The sequence below is a fragment of the Halyomorpha halys genome, unplaced genomic scaffold, assembly GCF_000696795.3.
Source record: "Halyomorpha halys isolate HHAL.00 unplaced genomic scaffold, Hhal_1.1 Scaffold748.1, whole genome shotgun sequence".
Lineage (NCBI taxonomy): Eukaryota > Metazoa > Arthropoda > Insecta > Hemiptera > Pentatomidae > Halyomorpha > Halyomorpha halys.
In genome coordinates this window covers 497981-516025 of record NW_027111006.1, presented here as the reverse complement: position 1 = coordinate 516025, position 18045 = coordinate 497981, and the positions used below count along the sequence as shown (strand labels likewise).

The window sequence follows — 18045 nt, the reverse complement described above, 5'->3', positions numbered from 1 at the left end:
AAAATTGGGGCGGTCGCAGTAGCTCATCGAAAGTAAGTTAGTTCTTTCTGCTATTATCCGCTCATATAAGGAAAATAGGTTAATTTATTTATTTTAATAATTAATTAGTGGGAGTACGTAGCTCAATGGTAAGGCACGGTGCTACTTACTCAAATCAAAGCTGGATCAGATTATATAGGCTGATAATTATTATCTGTCTCACTTGTTTATTATTATTTTCCCATAGCCGTGAGTCAGCCCGGAGGGTTCAGGACCCCTCCGATGTCCACCCAGCCTCATTAAATGGGTATCATTAATTGGGTAAAAATATGGCGGTCGAACTTGATTCTGACCAAATCATCTCCTTGCACAACCGTTGGTCTCAAAACTGTACTTCTTGCAATGTATTGCACCACTGATCCTTTAGGGGTTGTAGCGGTATAGATTTATTTAATTTTTTTGTTTTAAATAAAACAAAATCCAAATTTTAGCTCAATTGATTGAAATAACAGTCGTTATAACAACACTCAGTTGAAAATGTAATCATTACATTAACCGCCAAATCTCCTACTGTTGATAAGGCCATAAGAGCAAAAACGTTCAATTAAATCAATTTTAATCTCAGAATTAACCAAAACATACCAACATACATGAGGAAACAATGTTTTCCCGTCCGTACTAACTGTAAGTTGCGACAGTTCTCTGTCAAGACAAGAGAGTTGACAAGTACTGTCAACTACAGGCCCAATATAGTGTTGCAGTAAATGCTGTCATGATGCAAGCTATCAAAGCAGCAGCTAGCTGCAGATAACTGCAGTGAGCTGCCACCGTGTTGGCCTTTTTTGCGCCATCAACTTTTATTTAGGTAATTTATTATGTTGAAAATATTATATCTATCTCAATCATAGATATAAAAGTTATATTTATAACAAAATTTATTTTAGTTCTATAACATTTTAAATAATATCAAAGTAAAGAAATAAAAAGGAAAAATGTATAGACATCTAAAAGAAAAGAACAAATAAATAAATTAATACATATTTAAAAAGTTAAATTAATTTTATTAATTATTATAATTTCATTGTATTTATATAAAATTAGTACGAATCCTAAGCCACTTGAATAATACATATCTGTTCTGGAAATGCGTTCGAATTTGACCACATATGTTTATACCTATTTGAGATTATTATTATAGATTATATTATTTTAAAATCTTCTGGTGATGTATGGCTACAATTTTTTTTTCCGTGCCCCGTGACGACATTTTTTTTTTAACAACCGATTCTGATTAATTGTTCTTAAACCACCTAGAAGTCGCGAGAAAGTCTTGTTTTTAAATGAACTATCCAAAAACTACGTCGGTCTTTCTTCTTTAATATTATTTATCAATGCTCCTTACTTTGTCACAAATAAAATCATTCATAAAGACCGATCTAGCCCGAACCAGATATCACTCCTTCCATTATAAACTCTCTAACCACTCAAACCCCCTAGTTTCTAATCTTGCATCTTCTTCCATTCCTAATAATCCTCCGAGACGCCTGAAAAGAAGATGGCCACGAGACCAGCTAATGTAAAATGTCATTAGAGTGCTACCAATCGGTAGTTTCTCTACACGCCTGTAACACTCCAATTTAACTTAGATCAGATTTACTAAATGTATTATAACGTACAGTTGTAAATAGCAAAAATAAATATTAAAAAAAAAAATAAAATAAAAAATATTATTTATTTAGATTAAAGTGGTAATAACTTTAAAACCTTCACAAGTATGTATTATAACGTACAGTTGTAAATAGCAATAAATAAATATTAAAAAAAAATTATTTATTTAGATTAAAGTGGTAATAACTTTAAAGGTCTTCTCCAGATTTAGGTCGGAAGGATAACAAATGCTTGCAAATGTTTGACCGGAGTTGAATTGTTGGAGTAAACGCACCTTTATTAAGTCAGAGGTTATTTAATGATAATAAAAACCAATGAATGATTAATTAAAAATTGTATTATTTAATTAAATACATCAAGTGTTTCAATTGTTGACATATACTACAATGTATGTGAATAGTGGTATGTAAATATACATAGGAATGACATAATAGATTCTTACTTTATAACTGTTTACGTAGAAATTCTTCTTAGGAATTTATCTTAATTACTAAAACAAACTATTAAATTTACTTGGTTTTATCATTGCTAATTACATCAAAAGATAGGTTTAAATTCCGCTATCTGTGTTCGTATTTTACAGGAAAGCTAAGGCAGTTTTTTTTTTTTTGCATTTTAACTGAAAGTCAGAACGAAGGTTAAATAAATACGTTGCCATTGGTTCACAATGGCTACATATAATTGATTTTAGATAATCATAATTGGTTTTAGATTATTATTTCAACAACAATGGACTATGTCCCAGATGGCAAAAGACCTGTGGGCCGCTCTAGGATGTCATATCTTGACTACATTGAGCGACTAAGTTGGGTGAGGAACCTTGTGAGAAATAGGCAAAAGTGGAATTCCTGGCTGAATGTTCCTTTACGCTGAGAGGCACTAAAGAGGAAAGCAAAAAAATGAGAGAAGAAGTTTCAAAGGCAACTGAGATTTGTCTTTAATCTTTGTTTGTCAGAAAACAAGAGACAAACAAAATTTAATCACCTTCTTTGTAAGAATTAGTATCACCCAAAAACCTTTATTTCCTCTACCAATTAGGGCATCCCCTAGAATGAAAAAAATAAGATCAAATAATTCATATGACCACAGAAAGCACATCTCAGATCAACTGTTTAAAAAAAAAATACTAAAAACAGAGCTAATAGCTTTTCACCCTAATACAGTTAAGCATATACTAACTTACTGTTTATTTAATTAATTACCATAGTTATACCATAGTATTAATAACTGTTCAGTCAATAAATGGCAATCTATGTAGAATGAAAGACCAAGGACTAAACTAAAAATTGTAAAAAGGAGGTTACCTCCAACCGTATATGTCGTATAGAGCAGATCGTACTGACTAGACTGAGAATAGATCACATGTAAGTGTGAGTCCCAACACATAGTAATACCCGTTATTAAAAATAACTACTTCGAATTGTCAATATTATGAAGAATATTGTTCAAGAATGTCCTTATTTCTCCTCACGCCGCAATAGTTGGATTTAACCCGATTTTATCAAAAACCTTTAGGGACGATGACAAAACAATATAATTAGTATGTTAATATTAAAAATCATAAAATTACTGTCACAGATATGAAATGAAATAGCCTTTTATTTATGCAATAAATTAAAATCGTGCAAAATACAATATAAACATTTAAAGAAGTAGGAGAGGAAAAGTTGTCAAAAATTTAACTTCTATCAATTTTCTTTCCATTTTTCTGTATACTTGTGCATAGACCTTCCGTTCCGAGAGTAATAGTCAGCACTTCCCGGGGTGACCAGCCTTATCGGGAGGCGAGTTCTTTCCATTTCTCCTTCCAGACATCCCTGTTCCTAGCAGTTCTCCTTCCATCCTCTTGAACATATCGCTCCATCTTTTCTTTTGACGTCCTCTTCTTCTTTGAAAGTCGCATGGAGTCCATTCTGTGGCAAATTTTGACCATCTGTCATCTTGGATGGAGATGGTCACAAATATAACATCAGACAAATAAATATTAAAAATAAGAAACAAACGACGTTGATGACCACCGAACCTTTAGGTCAGTAAACCAAAACTAACGAGCGAAGGAACTGTTTAGTTCTTTACTGGCTTTTAAAGAAAACTAAGAATTTCTTTCCCGATAAATTACAAAAACACATATTTTCATAATTTGTATTAATAATTATTCTATAACAGAAAAAAATGTTTATGTATGATATTTTATAAAAATAACATCTACTATCCTGCTCTACAGTATTTTTTTTTTTATATCGCACTGAAGCCTGTTGGACAGACTCCATCTTGAGGAGAGATTTGCCTACTAGACTGGAACGACAAGAAACTACTCGTAGATTTCGATCACTGCAACAATTACTTGACGTTTGTCTAGTAAGAGTTGTAGTTCCCATTTATAGCAAAAAACTAGAAACGTAAACACTCTTTCTTGAGTAATTTCTCTGAACTATAGTTATTTATTCAACTAATGGAACTTTAAGTTGAAAATGGCACCATCTTGATTAATTCCAAGAACCATGCTACGTCTGTTGATACAATAAGTCATAAACAAATTTATACCGCGTGTTCGATCAACAAAATGAATTGCAAAATTTTTCTTATCAGTTCACAGGTAAATATTGTTTAAATTTTTATACAATAATAGGAATATAAAAAGTAGGTACCCATTATTTTTTTTAAGTAAACAAAGCTTTTAATAATTTAATTTATCGATAATTGTGATAGGTGGAGTAAAGGAAATGTTAGTTTCCAATTATTTTAATTATTTATTTAGCAACATAAAATAACCTTTGAAATCAAGATATGGAATTGTGACTCACTCAACAGAGTTGTTTGTTTACATGAGAGTAACAATTAGTTCCTTGTGAGAAACACTGCTTGAAAATGGACACACGTCTTGGTTTTATTTTAAAATGGATGTGTTCCAACTTAGATGGTAGTTTCTTTCTCTATAGATACCCAAAGCTTGTAGGACTGTCCAAAAGTGACCACAGTTCATAGTCCAACCAATTGAGTACGTAAAGTACAAAATTTGTATTTATTTCTTTTTTCAATTGGAACACGATTCAAGCAAAATAGGGAGGGATATTTAAACACAATATTTGTTGATTTCAAAAATGAATTGACCAGCAAAATCAACTGAAATTTAGTCGATAATGATGAACTTGTAAGTTGTAACTTAGTTGTGCGTTTTAAACTTGATTTAAATATAACGTAGTATCAATTTCGAATATTTTCTATCACCCTTGCTCGCACAGTGGGGCGAATGATCTTAATATCTGTCTTAAATTGAAAAAAAAATCAAATCCAAATATTGATTATGAATTTTATTTCTACTTATAATCCGACACTGACAGTAGTGGTGTGAAAAATATTATAAAGTTCTATATTACTGTCTGTCGCAACGTTGGGCAATAAGTAATTGTGATAAAGTATCACATTCCTACTAAAAAAAAAAAAAAAAAGATAAATAAAATGAACATAAGTAAAACTTTGAACTGATATAACAATGAAGAACAATAATAAAACAAAAAATTAAAACACTAGTCACACATACAATATTTGCACTCTCGACCTTAGGATCGCCGAGCCCACTCTATCCCTCACGTGTTATAGTGTTCTGTTGGAAACGTAATAGGGTGCATTGACTATGATTATTAGTATTGGAATAGTATGGATTGGAAGGATTGGACACGTTTGATGTTCGAAGGGTTTAGCTGTTCCCCAATGTTCAACTTTGTAGTTCCAAATCGGTCTCATGCATGAGGGGTACAGCAAGGCTCTTCGAGATCAAAGCGTCACTGGTAATGAGCCAGTGGAGGCTGAGTAAGCGCGCTAAAGCTGCAAACTCTCTACATGAGCGGAGCATCTGCCCAATGCGAGAACTCTAATTGTCGATTTTATTTCATAACAAGCCTCTTGGCCACTGCCATTTCAAACTTCGAGGTGGATTGTGGAGATGAGAAAAACTGGATAAGGATTGAACCAATCGATGATGATTAGAAAATTTTAAATGGAATTTTGAGAATTTGGTGGTAGGAAGTCAAGGGAGAAAAAGATATGAAGACTATGGTATAGTGTTTTGTTGGAAACGTAATAGGGTGCATTGACTATGATTATTAGAATTTTGGATTGAATACGTTTGATATTCGAAGGTTTAGCTGTTCCCCAAAGTTCAACTCCGTAGGTCTAAATAGGTCTGAGAATAGTCTTATAAATTATAAGTTTGTTTTCTATTGCGAGATGAGTGCGTTGATACGAGATCTATAAATAATATATAGTTATGTAATTGTTAAAATTATAGTTTTATTTAACTTATTTGTTATTGTTTTCACAGTGAATAGTTTTTAATCAATGTTCATAATGAACAATAAACCAGTCGAAACATTGAAAAAATGAAATATAATCTCTGCGAATTTTTAATTATAATATAGAAAATTTCATATTTTTTCATAAACCATGTCTACTTTATGGTTATTAAATGATTAAAAATCTACTTTATGATTAAAAATGAGTTTATATTAAACTCATTTTTCTATGTCCTACGTACAGAACGTTTTTGTGACAGTAATTACAAAATATCTGTAATTATATAAAGTTTAAAAAATATGTTGTGAACTAAAAAGAGAGAAAGTCTGAGAAGACGGTGCAGACAAAATAATTATCGTCGTCTGTAAACCTTATACCCTTGGCAATTCCCTCTACCATTCTCTGACTCTATTGGACCTAATGCTTACTTTACTAATTGTTTACTTATCTACTTTAATTAAGTAACTCAACAAATTAGTTTTAATCACTTAAGTGTTTTTATGTAATACTATCTTACGAAAGACATTTAATGGTTTTTATTACACTTTTTCCTTGCCCAAACTAAAGCTTGATTATATTTTAATATATTACATCATATCATGTATATTATATTTTATCTTCGTTCAATTCAAATTGAACCTAAATTTGACATTAGAAAGAATATTATTTTTTTTCAATTTTTATGATCATTAAGGATAATAAATAATAAAAGGATTAATATTAAGTAATGAATCGAACTATCTCAATTTTATGTAATTTAAAAGCCAGTACCTCTAAACCACATTAAGAATCTTGGGTTTATTAATTGCATTGTACTTTATGCTTTAATCTGCATTAATCCAGGTTGTACAGTTCTTCCACCCCATCATTTTTTTTTAAAAACCCCCGTTTTTGAATGGAATTAAAGATTTCCTCATTTCCACAACAGTTGACATATATTGTTTATTGGGTTTCAGCTTCCAATATCTTTGTACTAAATGTGGCAACTCATGCAGTAGTTGAAAAAATCTATTTTTTCTGTAAATCTAAGTGCCTAAGTTTCTTGAACAATTTTGTCGAAACTCACCTAAGGACCACTTTGAGATCTTTCAGTTTTCTTTTTATATATTGTAAAACTCTGATAAAAAACATAAGATAATGTTATTAGGAAAAGAATATTATGTATATCCCAAACAGTATAATATTTATGGATAATTGTGAAGATGGTTAGTTTTTATTGGTAAAAGATTAAATTACTTTATTTCTTTTTTCCGAATAAAAATGGGAGAGAAATGTAATCTCAGCAACGGAACTTAACAGCTCAAGATTTCTTGAAATCTTGTTCTTGCTAAACATAAGTTGTTTAATTTTCCTGCAAATTCATAGAAATTATTTTTCTTTGGGCATAATAAAAAATTCTAATAATTTTCTAATTTAAAAAAAATGAAAGGATGAAATATTTTTGTATTGTTTCATTCATCCTTATTTTATAATTATTTGACTTATTTTTTAAAAGTTGATACAAATACATATTCTATCTATTTTTAACCCCTATAAATTTCCTCCAACGTTGGGCCGAAACGACGGTTTTGAATCACAAAATAAAGATGTATGCTTTTTTTTTTTACATAAAAGAAACCAAATCAAATTGTTTCGCCATGAGATGGATGATTATACATTGTGCATTTATTTTATCTTAAACAAATTAAGAATAATTTATATGATAGAAGCATTGTTTAGGATCTATTTTCGGTATTGGTTAGGCCAAAGGCAAGAGAGAAAACTTAGGAGTGCACATATTGGATTCGTTTATTCAGCGATCTCAACATATTTAGGTCAGAGTGAAGTTTGTTTTCTAATACCATGGCTGTGCTTCATTAGAAAGCAGACTTCATTGTTATGATGTGCACAATTGATATCTACAGTTAACTTATTTCTAACAAGATACTCTGGGTCCGACAATGGTTGAGAACAATAAAAAAAGAAAAATATTTCTCCAATGAAATCCAAGTTTATTATTTACTTTAAAAAAGTGTCTGCAGCAAAGCACTACCTAGAAAGTCACATTTTCTCCTTATTTTTACTTGTTAAGAGATGAAAACAATTTTTTATTGTTAATACAACATAAACAAAAAAAAAAAAATTGAAGTTACTAAAATGAAATTTTCTTACAATTCATACAAATTTTCAACCCTGAATATGTGGGAACAAATCCTTAAAACCAAGGTAAGACCCTGTTCTACCAACTGCAAGGAGACAGGTAATTATTTATTTCGTTATTGTAGTCGTGAGTCAACCCTGTGGTTTCTAGGGCTCTCTGGGGTCCATCCAGCCTCATAAAGTGAGATAAATATCTTTAATTGGGGAAACATTTGGCTGTCGGGTATGATTCTCATCAAATCAACGCCTTACACACCCGTTGGTGCAGTAACAGTACAGTACAGGAGTCCCTTCATGGATTTATTTTATACATATATTTTTTAAGCCCTCATATAACCACCGTCTTTTTTATTTTAATCCCTGAGCTGGCCATCCAAGGAAATAACGTCGAAGATGAAGAAAAAGAAATAAAATTAAAATATTATTTTAAATATAGACTTCTATCATCTTAACAAGATTCAGCACAAAAAAGTGATCCCACCTGCGCGTGCTTGATTTTTTTTCTAAGATAAACTTTTTAAAAAGTGTTAAATAGAATAAAACAGTCTGTGTAATTGGGCATATTGTTTTGCTAATAAAAGTTGTACGTTGAGACAAAGTGCGTGTAAATTACATATTTTAAAAAAACAAAGAGTCTAAAATAATAAAAAAAAAAAAACAGAATGGGAAACAAAACAAATAAAAAATAAAAGAAACTTATTTTATTAAAATTATTTTAAGAACTTTAAATTATTTAAACTATCTTATTGTAGTTTTTACCATTTTATTTAGAAAATGTTTCAAATGAATGAAGAGACTGATAGATTTAGAGGTTATAATTTTAAACATTTTTTTCTGTCTTAGTGGGTTAATATAACATTCTTAAAATTATTTTAAAAAAATAAATTATTTATATTTAAGTTGTCACTAATGGAATACACTTTTATTCTGTATAAAATTCAGACAGGGGCAGAAACATTTTTTATCTGTTTCATGAGCCTTAGGAGGTTTTGGGGGTTCGGGAGATATTTAATTACGAAGATATTCATAGATACACATTACTTTTCAATTATTGATTTTTATAATTTTTAAATAATTTGTTGCATTGCTATGTTGGCGTCATTTAATTTATATTTTTACTACGCGGACTTTCACAAACCTTTCCAATGGTTTACAACACCTAGATATATTTCATTTAGTGTTATGGAGGTGTAAAATAATGTTGATTACAAGGTAGTAGATTACACCATATTGTGTAATAGAATAAACGCTATATTTTGAACCGAATAAACGCAAATACGAATTCTATAAAAACCACTCCATCAGTGTTTGTAAAATAAATAAATATCTTACGTTAAAAAACACAAAAAGAAATAGTGGTTGGTATAAGTCAAGTTTTTGTACAGAATTTTGATATATAGTAAATGTATTTAAATTTTATATTTAAACTATATGTACATATGGCATTTAAGTACATAAACTATTCCTAAATATTATTTCCTTAAAATATACAAATAATTCAGTACATTAATAAAACTTCACTTACACTATTATCATTCTAACACTTTCATTTGATAATGACCCGACCATGACTATCAAACAAGAAGGAAACATCTATAGCATATCTGTGTAATCAAGAGATTCTCCAAAACAATTGCAAGGAAAAATGCATGGTTTTTAGGTTTCGGCAGTATTAGGTTTTATTAATGAAATCATTAAAAAAAATTCATAAGTAAATGTAAAAAAAACATATTTTTGAAAAAAGATTTTCAATAATAAGTTATTGGTAACAATTACAGTAAAAAGTAGTTATTTTGTATTTTTAATAAAATTTCATTACTATGAGCTTGCAATAGGAAAATAGATGGCACCGAGGTACCAAACCGCAATCAGAAATTATTTTATATTATATTTATTTTTAATTATTATTTCATAATTAGTGACAAACTTAAACTTAATGACAAATAATTTTAATCTTTCATTAATCACATAAATATATCAATACATCAATCAAGACCTGTCTGATATATTTCTCATTCCATTTTGGGTACATCGAGTGGTCCCCTTTGGACAAAATGAGCTAAATTTGAGTATTTAGGATTGTTTATAAGTGGAACAATACCATAAAAGAGGGGGGTGAATCTCAATAAAAAATCCATCACATCCAAATATTTTTGATTTTTTAAATTTTCAAAAAGTTTAAGCACCTCCTAATTAAACTGGGAAATTTGAACATTCGTATGAGAGCTGATTTGGTATTAGAGAGTTAGTGCCTTTTGAGAATTTCAACTTATTTTCACTCCACTCTCTATGTGAACAGAGATGGTTTCATAGAAATTTTTTTTGAGGATTTAAACTCTCTTTCACCATTTTTCATTGTTTTTAAGCATAATTAAAACATTTAACGTTTTATCTGTTTTCCAATCAAAAAATAACTCAGTACGAAACTCTGCTGCTCCTGTTTTTTTTATAGTTTACACTACATCCTGACGAACGAAGTCTTCATCCTTTCTATTCTGAAAAGTCCATCTACATGGTTCTCAGTACTCAATCATACTCAAGTTTTTATTTGATAATAAAAATGGATGCGAATCGCTTGAAAGTCTCGAAGCCCGTTGTCATCACATAATAAAGCAAACAATGCAGAAAATAAATAAAAGGATTCATAAATTTATTTATTTAATTCAAGCACATATAGATGTTAAACAATAAAGCATTTAATGAGATAGTGATATACCGAATGGTAGTTGGATAATTAAAAATTAAATAAAAAAGACTTTTACTTTTATATTAAAATTTTAAGAATCAACTGAACCATTTATGTAGTTTAAGTAAAAATCTTAGATAATCAGTTTACTTCCTATTTCTATATTGATACGTTATTGTTTAATATTTAAATATTTCTACCCACCATATATATAAATTATTGACCGTATTTTCCATAGTATAAAGGGGATGTTCGGGTTGCGGTCAATAGGAACCAAAAATAGTTAATAACTATTTATTCGCCCACGTTTCGTCTCAATTTGCAGGGCTGTTTTGTTTAAAATACAGAGAATTATAAATTAATTAAAAAAAAAAAAAATTAAAATCTCTACCACTACGACCTATGAAGGGTCAGGGGTTCTGTACTTTGTAAGTACTGTTACTAGACCAACGGTTGTTCAAGGAGGTGATTTGGTTAGAATCACGCCCGACCGCCATATTTTTACCCAATTTATGAGGCTGGGTGGACCCGAGGAGGTCACCAGAACCCACACGCCTATAATGTAACAGAAAACGATTTTCTACCCAATCGGATTCAAACCCCGGGTCCTTGGAGTTAGTAGCATCGCGCTCTCAGAAGTTAATTTAAGATAATTAAATAAATTTGAACAAAAAATATTCTTTAGATGTCTTTTAAACTCGACAGTACTGATGAAGCCCTGCGAAGTGGGGCGAAACGTCGTCAAATAATTAGTTTTTTACCTATTCTTTGTTCCTTTTATCCAAATCCCTAACCAACTCCATCATATTTCAACCCATTATTCCACTTCAGTAGATCTAATACTTCTTTTCTGTTGCATTCCTAAAAATCTGATACATTGGCTAAATCATTCCATACACGATTCCGTGTACATTATTTGGTAATCGCGTTGTGGATTTCCAGAATGCAATAACTATCCGGGGATTCGGTCTCTGGTTTACTTCGGGGAAAGAAATTTAGTTACTCATCCTTTTGTTGTCCCAAAGTACCCACATCCTGATATCCTGCTGATGAACTATAAACACCATGGTTCATAGGAATATAGGAATGGATGATTTCATAAACACATCCTGTACTCCTACAGGCAAATACATCACATAGGCTAAAATTGTTATGGTCTGTAGGGATTACAAGATGAAAATATATACAAATTGAACCTAGAATTCATATGTCTTCGCATTACTAACAAAAAAAAAATTATTAGAAGAAGAAAATAATTTTAAGGCATCAGTATTATCCAGAAAACTTATCGCGTTATAGGTTGATTCGACACCGATATCGCTCTAACAGCGTTAAGTCTGGTCTGGATAACTCTTCTAAATATTGTTTTTTTTTAAGTGTTGCACAAGGCAAGACGAGAGCAGATGTACGAAGCATTATATAAACAAATCGATGAGCCCTACTCTGATGAGGCGCCTAAGTAGCGGTACGAATGTTCTCGGAACTATTGTCAATGAACCCTACAATAACAGTTACCCAGATGTTTGGCATCTTTTGCTAATTAACATCACACGATTAAGAGTTCCCTCACCTCGTTAAACCGTTCATTGTAGATGTGAGGGAGGAATTGTTAATATCTTTCCCTAATTTTGATTCTGAATATTCTTTTGTATCTGTGAAATCCATAACAGTTCGGTTGCCTGGCGATAACATTTAATTATTGTATTAATTTGTTTCACCATCTAACCTTCACTATTGTACTTACAATTTTTTTTATCACATCATATCATATCATGCCTTTATGTCAAGACTAAAATAATAGTACTTAATTCATTTTTTTTCATTATAGACTTTCAGAGAAACTGTTTCCCCCTCTCCAGTATCTAAGCTGACCTAGTGTTATTTGATGACCCTAAAATTTTAAATGTTTAACTACAACGATGTAGTTAGTCATTGGCATAACTACGTTGTGAAGGGACTGTAACATTTTATAGGTCAGTCGAGTCGCACTGTCACTTCACTATTTGAAGTTATGGCTGCTGTTGACGGTTAAGGTATAGTGGATAGTGGATTCCATCATGAATTATTTAACTTATGACTAATGTCATCACATGTCTTGATCACATGATTCTATTTTTCTACAGCGAAGTTGTGTATTATTATATAAATCATTACTACATTCTTCAGGTTGTATTTTATTTAAACTAATATAAAACTATTACCAAATGTTTTAGATAATTTGAGCGATCATGTGTATTTGTGTTGGTAGTGTCAACAAAAATAAGTTTATGATTTCAATTGACGATAATGGTTTTCAAGACAGACGATACGCACTTGTTAGTCTCATTGAGCAATTCTAAAGGTCAAAACTTCATCCTTAAGTTATCTGTTCAGTCTAACGTATTAAAAGTGTTAGTAACTGATAAAACAACCGCTGAGAAATGGAAATGTGCCTATGATGCTTCCTATATAGAAAATCTGACGCGTAAAACTGGTAATTTCAAGCAGTTTATGGTGTTCGTCTCGATGTTGAAAGCCGGCCTTTTGAAGACGAACGAATGCGTTTACATTGAACTGTTGTCCCAGGACGAACTAGAGTCGAGGCGTAAGAAAGGGAGTGCTGCGCTGACACCTTCCTCGAAGAATAGGAGATATCTTATTCTCGTCTATCAGGTTGAGTTCGATAAAATCCACTACCCGCTTCCGTTAGAATACTGCGGCAAGCCGGATCCCGACGTTCTCCAATCTACCATAAAAAAGTTGGAAACTGTTGTTTTGCAAACGAAATGTGACATGTCAAAACAGATGGCGAGGTTCAAGTCTGAAGTGGAATCCAGAGAATCGTCTTTTCAGAGCTTGATAGCGCAGCTGAACAACGAAAACAAGAGCTTGTACGAAGAAAACAACAGATTGAAGAAGCAGTTAGCGGAACGAGATGATGTCGAGTTGACCAATCGAATGATTCGGAAGATGGAAACTGAGCTGAAACTCGACAAGATAGCGTATACCGACAAGATCTACAGGTTAGAAATCGAAAACAAGAAATTGAGTTCATTACTGATGGGCAGAGCTTCTAGAAGTCGGATCCCAGTCAAGATTCATTCAGACTCCACTTTTAACCGCACGACATCTTTGCCCCGGTCAAACTCTTCTCTTTTAGTTTACGACACAGAAGATCAGAGGTACAGGAGTAAAAAGAACAGTAAGAAGTCCCCATCTCCTACCAGGAAGTCTTCTTGTTCATCTTCTGAGAGGTCCGATAAGTCCAACTCTATGAGGAAATCTAAAACAAACGTCGTGAAAAGAAAGACCAGTTCATCCGATAGGCTGTCGTCACAGGAACGAAAAAATAATTCTCAGCGAAATCAAGACAAAAACAAACATAAAGAGGGGAAATCTTTCAGGAAAAATTATAAAAGTTAGTTATCTAACGAAGATTAAAGCAAAAATAGAAAATTTTATTAAAAAAAGTGTGTTTAATTAAAAAAAAATCTTAAGAGTATATTCACTTAAGAAAGTTTAAAAAAATATTACCTTGTGATATTACACATAGGTTTTAAAACTGAATTTTATTTTATTTTTGATTACTTCCTTGAAGTCCCTGTTACATAAGGCTACCTCAGAAATGCTACGACATCTCGCAGTTTGGATGAATTCATATGACTAACGGATCAAAATAATAACACATACAAAAATAAATTTTTAAATATCATAAATATTTCTGTTTATATTTTACTTCAACCATTAAATCAAATATTCAATTAAATAACTGTAAAGTATGTTGTACAAATAATAAACAGGCTATGTGAAGAGCCTTTTTTTCGTATCCTTCATTAAGAATAATAATATTAGTATTTCATACATTTACAATGTATGAAATGTATGATACATAATTTAATCCATTTTCTCACTTTGACTGCCTTGTGGCATTATAAGGAAGAAAACTCCATGGAATTTTCATGACTATATTGGAAGTATGAAATGAATGGCGAAAATAAGATGCCCGTAGCTATTAAGTCTAAAAATATTCTTAATATTTTAAAATAATATGGAAGATGAGGTAATGCATGAGTAAGATATTATCTTAGCTATACCTGCATTCTCATATTCATTTTCCTCAGCATGAGATGCTTGGTATTTCATTCCGTTCTTGCTTGTTGGTCGAGTAATATTATGCACATCGTCGACATATCACGATCAGTGAAACTGTTGGATGAACCACAATAAATAGCTGCTTTAGAGTCAAGTAGAAACAACTTAAGGCTTCATTATGGAATGAAACCCTTATACTAATGATTTGATTTCTAGTGTAGGATAGGGAAAGAAGATTTAAATTTAATTTATATTATCTAATTATTATACCAAATTGAAAACTGATACAAATTTTCTGACGGAAAAGCTGGATGAATTTCATGATATTACCAATTAACTAACTATATTGCAATACCTAAAGAAAATGAACAACTGTTTCGTTGTTTTAAATAAATTCATATACATTCATTTGGAACAGCCTTCCCAGACTACATCCACAACTATGTATAGCCTCTTATCTACCAATATTATTGCTACAATATATCTCTTAGACCCTTTTTCCAAGAAAAATAGTACTTTGCGTCCTTTTTTTTTATAAAAATTTTAATAGCAATTGATAGGAAACATATATGTTTCTACTTTTTTTCGTAAAATATAGCACAAAAAGGTTTAAATTAGAAACATTGAATTTTTAAATTATGAAACTATTTATTGAAGTCAGAATAGAATGTATTACAAAAAACGTTAAGACATTCGAAAAAATTTAATGAGAAGTATGAAGCTGGGCTACCAATTTAGTAATTCTCGGCTCTATTTTCGTCAACAGTAATATTGTTGACCGTGACAACTTATAGTTATTCATCCCCCCCAAATGCACCTGTGGCCGTCACTGCCCCCTGAATCGTAGCAGCACCCACCAAGGGGCGGTGGCATCCACTTTGGGAATCACTATTTAGACGATTAATATATTAAAAGAATTCTATGTTAGCCAGATCTAAAGGGAGGCACAAGAACCGAAGACTGTTCTCTCAATGTGAAGCTTTCTAAATTTTATGTGAAGTGCTCATGTTTCAATGCTTATTTATCGTCAATTTTGTATCATCATTTAAACAAAATATGTTGTCTGTGTTCTTAAAACAGAACTTGGTACCATAAATGATATACATTTTTAAAAAAAATATTATCTAGGTTTCGCATAACAATTGCAATAATTAAACTAGCCACAGTTAAATTTTATTGGTGACTAACATTTTAGCTCGTACTATTAAGCAATATAACTTGGATAATTTTCTCTGTTGTTTTATTTTATACAATAAAAGATATTTAGGATTACTAAGATTCGTACCGGATTTCAGTTTTACTCGTCATTACAAATGGCTTCCAAGAACGATTCTTTCCTCCACATCTTTCTGAGAAGGAAGTTATTTTGAATAGAGTAATTGTTCTACTGAAGAGCTTATTTAACTCTTTATTGTTTCTTTTATTTTCTAAAAGATTTAGAACTTAGGTAATTGGCTCGATCGATTAGATTGAACTTATTTAGTCGACCATATCGTATCCCAGGTTTATAGTGGGGGAAGTTCGAAATCATCATACAGAGGAAACAATGTTTCCAACTTCTACAAAACTAGTCAAAATTAAATTACAAAAACTGCCTTATAATTTGTATATAATTTTCACTTTAAGTTTTAGTTTCCTCACTGATAGAACCTTTAAAGTAAATCATAACCTAGCCTACTCGTCTCTCTTTTCTCAGTCCGCCGGTGTTCCTCAAGGTAGTATCTTAGGTCCCATTCTTTATACGGTTTATACACCTGACATCCCAACCCACAGTGCTAACAACATACGCTGATGACACATGTATACTTTCTGTAAACAACGACCCAACTAATGGATCGCAAACACTACAGGCACACATAACATCTATTGAAGAATGGTGTAAAAACTGGAGAATCAAAATAAATCCTGACAAATCCCACCAGATCACCTTTACTCTCCGTCATAAACCTCTGCCCTACAGTATCCTTTCTAGATACACCACTAACGCCTGTTGAACAGATTCGATACTTAGGACTCCATCTTGACAAGAGACTTACTTGGAATCCACACACAAGACTGAAACGACAAGAAACTGCTCGTAGATTCCGATCGCTACAACACTTACTTGACAAACGCTCTAAACTTCCCATTCACTACAAAAAATTAGTATACACTACAATAATCAGACCAATTTGGACATATGGAATTGGGGCTCTGGGGCTCCACCAAATCATCAAATTCTTCCCGCATCCAATCGTTACAATCCAAAATCCTACGTAAAATCCTTGATGCTCCTTATTACGTCACAAATAAACTCATTCATAAAGACCTTAACATCCCATTCGTTGTAGATTTGACCCAAACCAGATATGCGTCTTTTTATTCCAAACTCCTTAACCATCCTAACCCATTAATTCTTAATCTTTCATCCTTAACAATCCCTGATAATCCTCCGAGGCGTCTGAAAAGAAGATGGCCACGAGACCTTCTAGTTTAAATTAATGTTTGAAGTAACACCAATGGGTAGTTCCTTCCCAACAAGTGTATATGAAACATACTACATATTTACTTATTGTATTATTTTGTACAGTTGTAAATTACAATAAATAAATAATTAAAAAAAAAAAAAAAAGTTTTAGTTTTATCACCAGAAATGATGTCTGATGTTTGACAAACTGACGTCCGTCAAGACCACTATTAAAGAAATGGTAATATTGTTCCTCTCTTACGTGCTTTTTCGCATCCTACAGGCAAAGATTTGATATATATATATATATATCCACCACTTCGGCATTAAAAGAAGAGTAATTATTGTGTCATTTAGTTGTATTAACCTGAAAACTACTTTTTTGTACTTTTTTCACTATGATTCTCAATAAGCGGATAAGAAGGTTCACTATCGTTTTCCATCTTCCTTCAGTCATAATCATAAAGAAAGTTTCCTGTAATACTATCAAATACCTGTACTGTTAAATTAAACATTTTTTTTTAATTTCTTCCATTGCGATATAAGTTGTTGCGATCCAAATAACTAAGCCTCGCAAAATGGTCTGTGTATTTGAGCGAGTGTTTGTATGAGTCTGTGTGTGAATTGCCAACAGCCAAACGAAAACTTATACGAAACTGAAATTACAAATTGGAAGATTATTGATTGACCGTGTGTATAGATGAATGGAATATGGAAAAAAAACTCAAATAGTAGATAATTATACTATTTTATTGGGCCAACG

The 18045-nt window shown here is 31.5% G+C and overlaps 2 protein-coding genes across 3 annotated transcripts in view; one reads left to right on the top strand and one right to left on the bottom strand.

Annotated features, from left to right (window-relative positions):
• The window catches only part of lovit (loss of visual transmission), a 60778-nt gene that overhangs the window by 27853 nt on the left and 14880 nt on the right, over positions 1-18045 (bottom strand). The gene's annotated exons all lie outside the window — the stretch shown is intronic.
• LOC106685832 (centrosomal protein CCDC61) lies at positions 12906-14445 on the top strand. The gene has a single exon (XM_014428763.3). It carries the CDS (start codon positions 13052-13054, stop codon positions 14165-14167), a length of 1116 nt encoding a protein of 371 aa, XP_014284249.1. The 5' UTR covers positions 12906-13051; the 3' UTR covers positions 14168-14445.

What these genes read in the sequence shown, in the direction of transcription:
- LOC106685832 (XM_014428763.3), top strand. Translation starts at nt 13,052, where the DNA reads ATGGTTTTCAAGACAGACGATACGCACTTGTTAGTCTCATTGAGCAAT.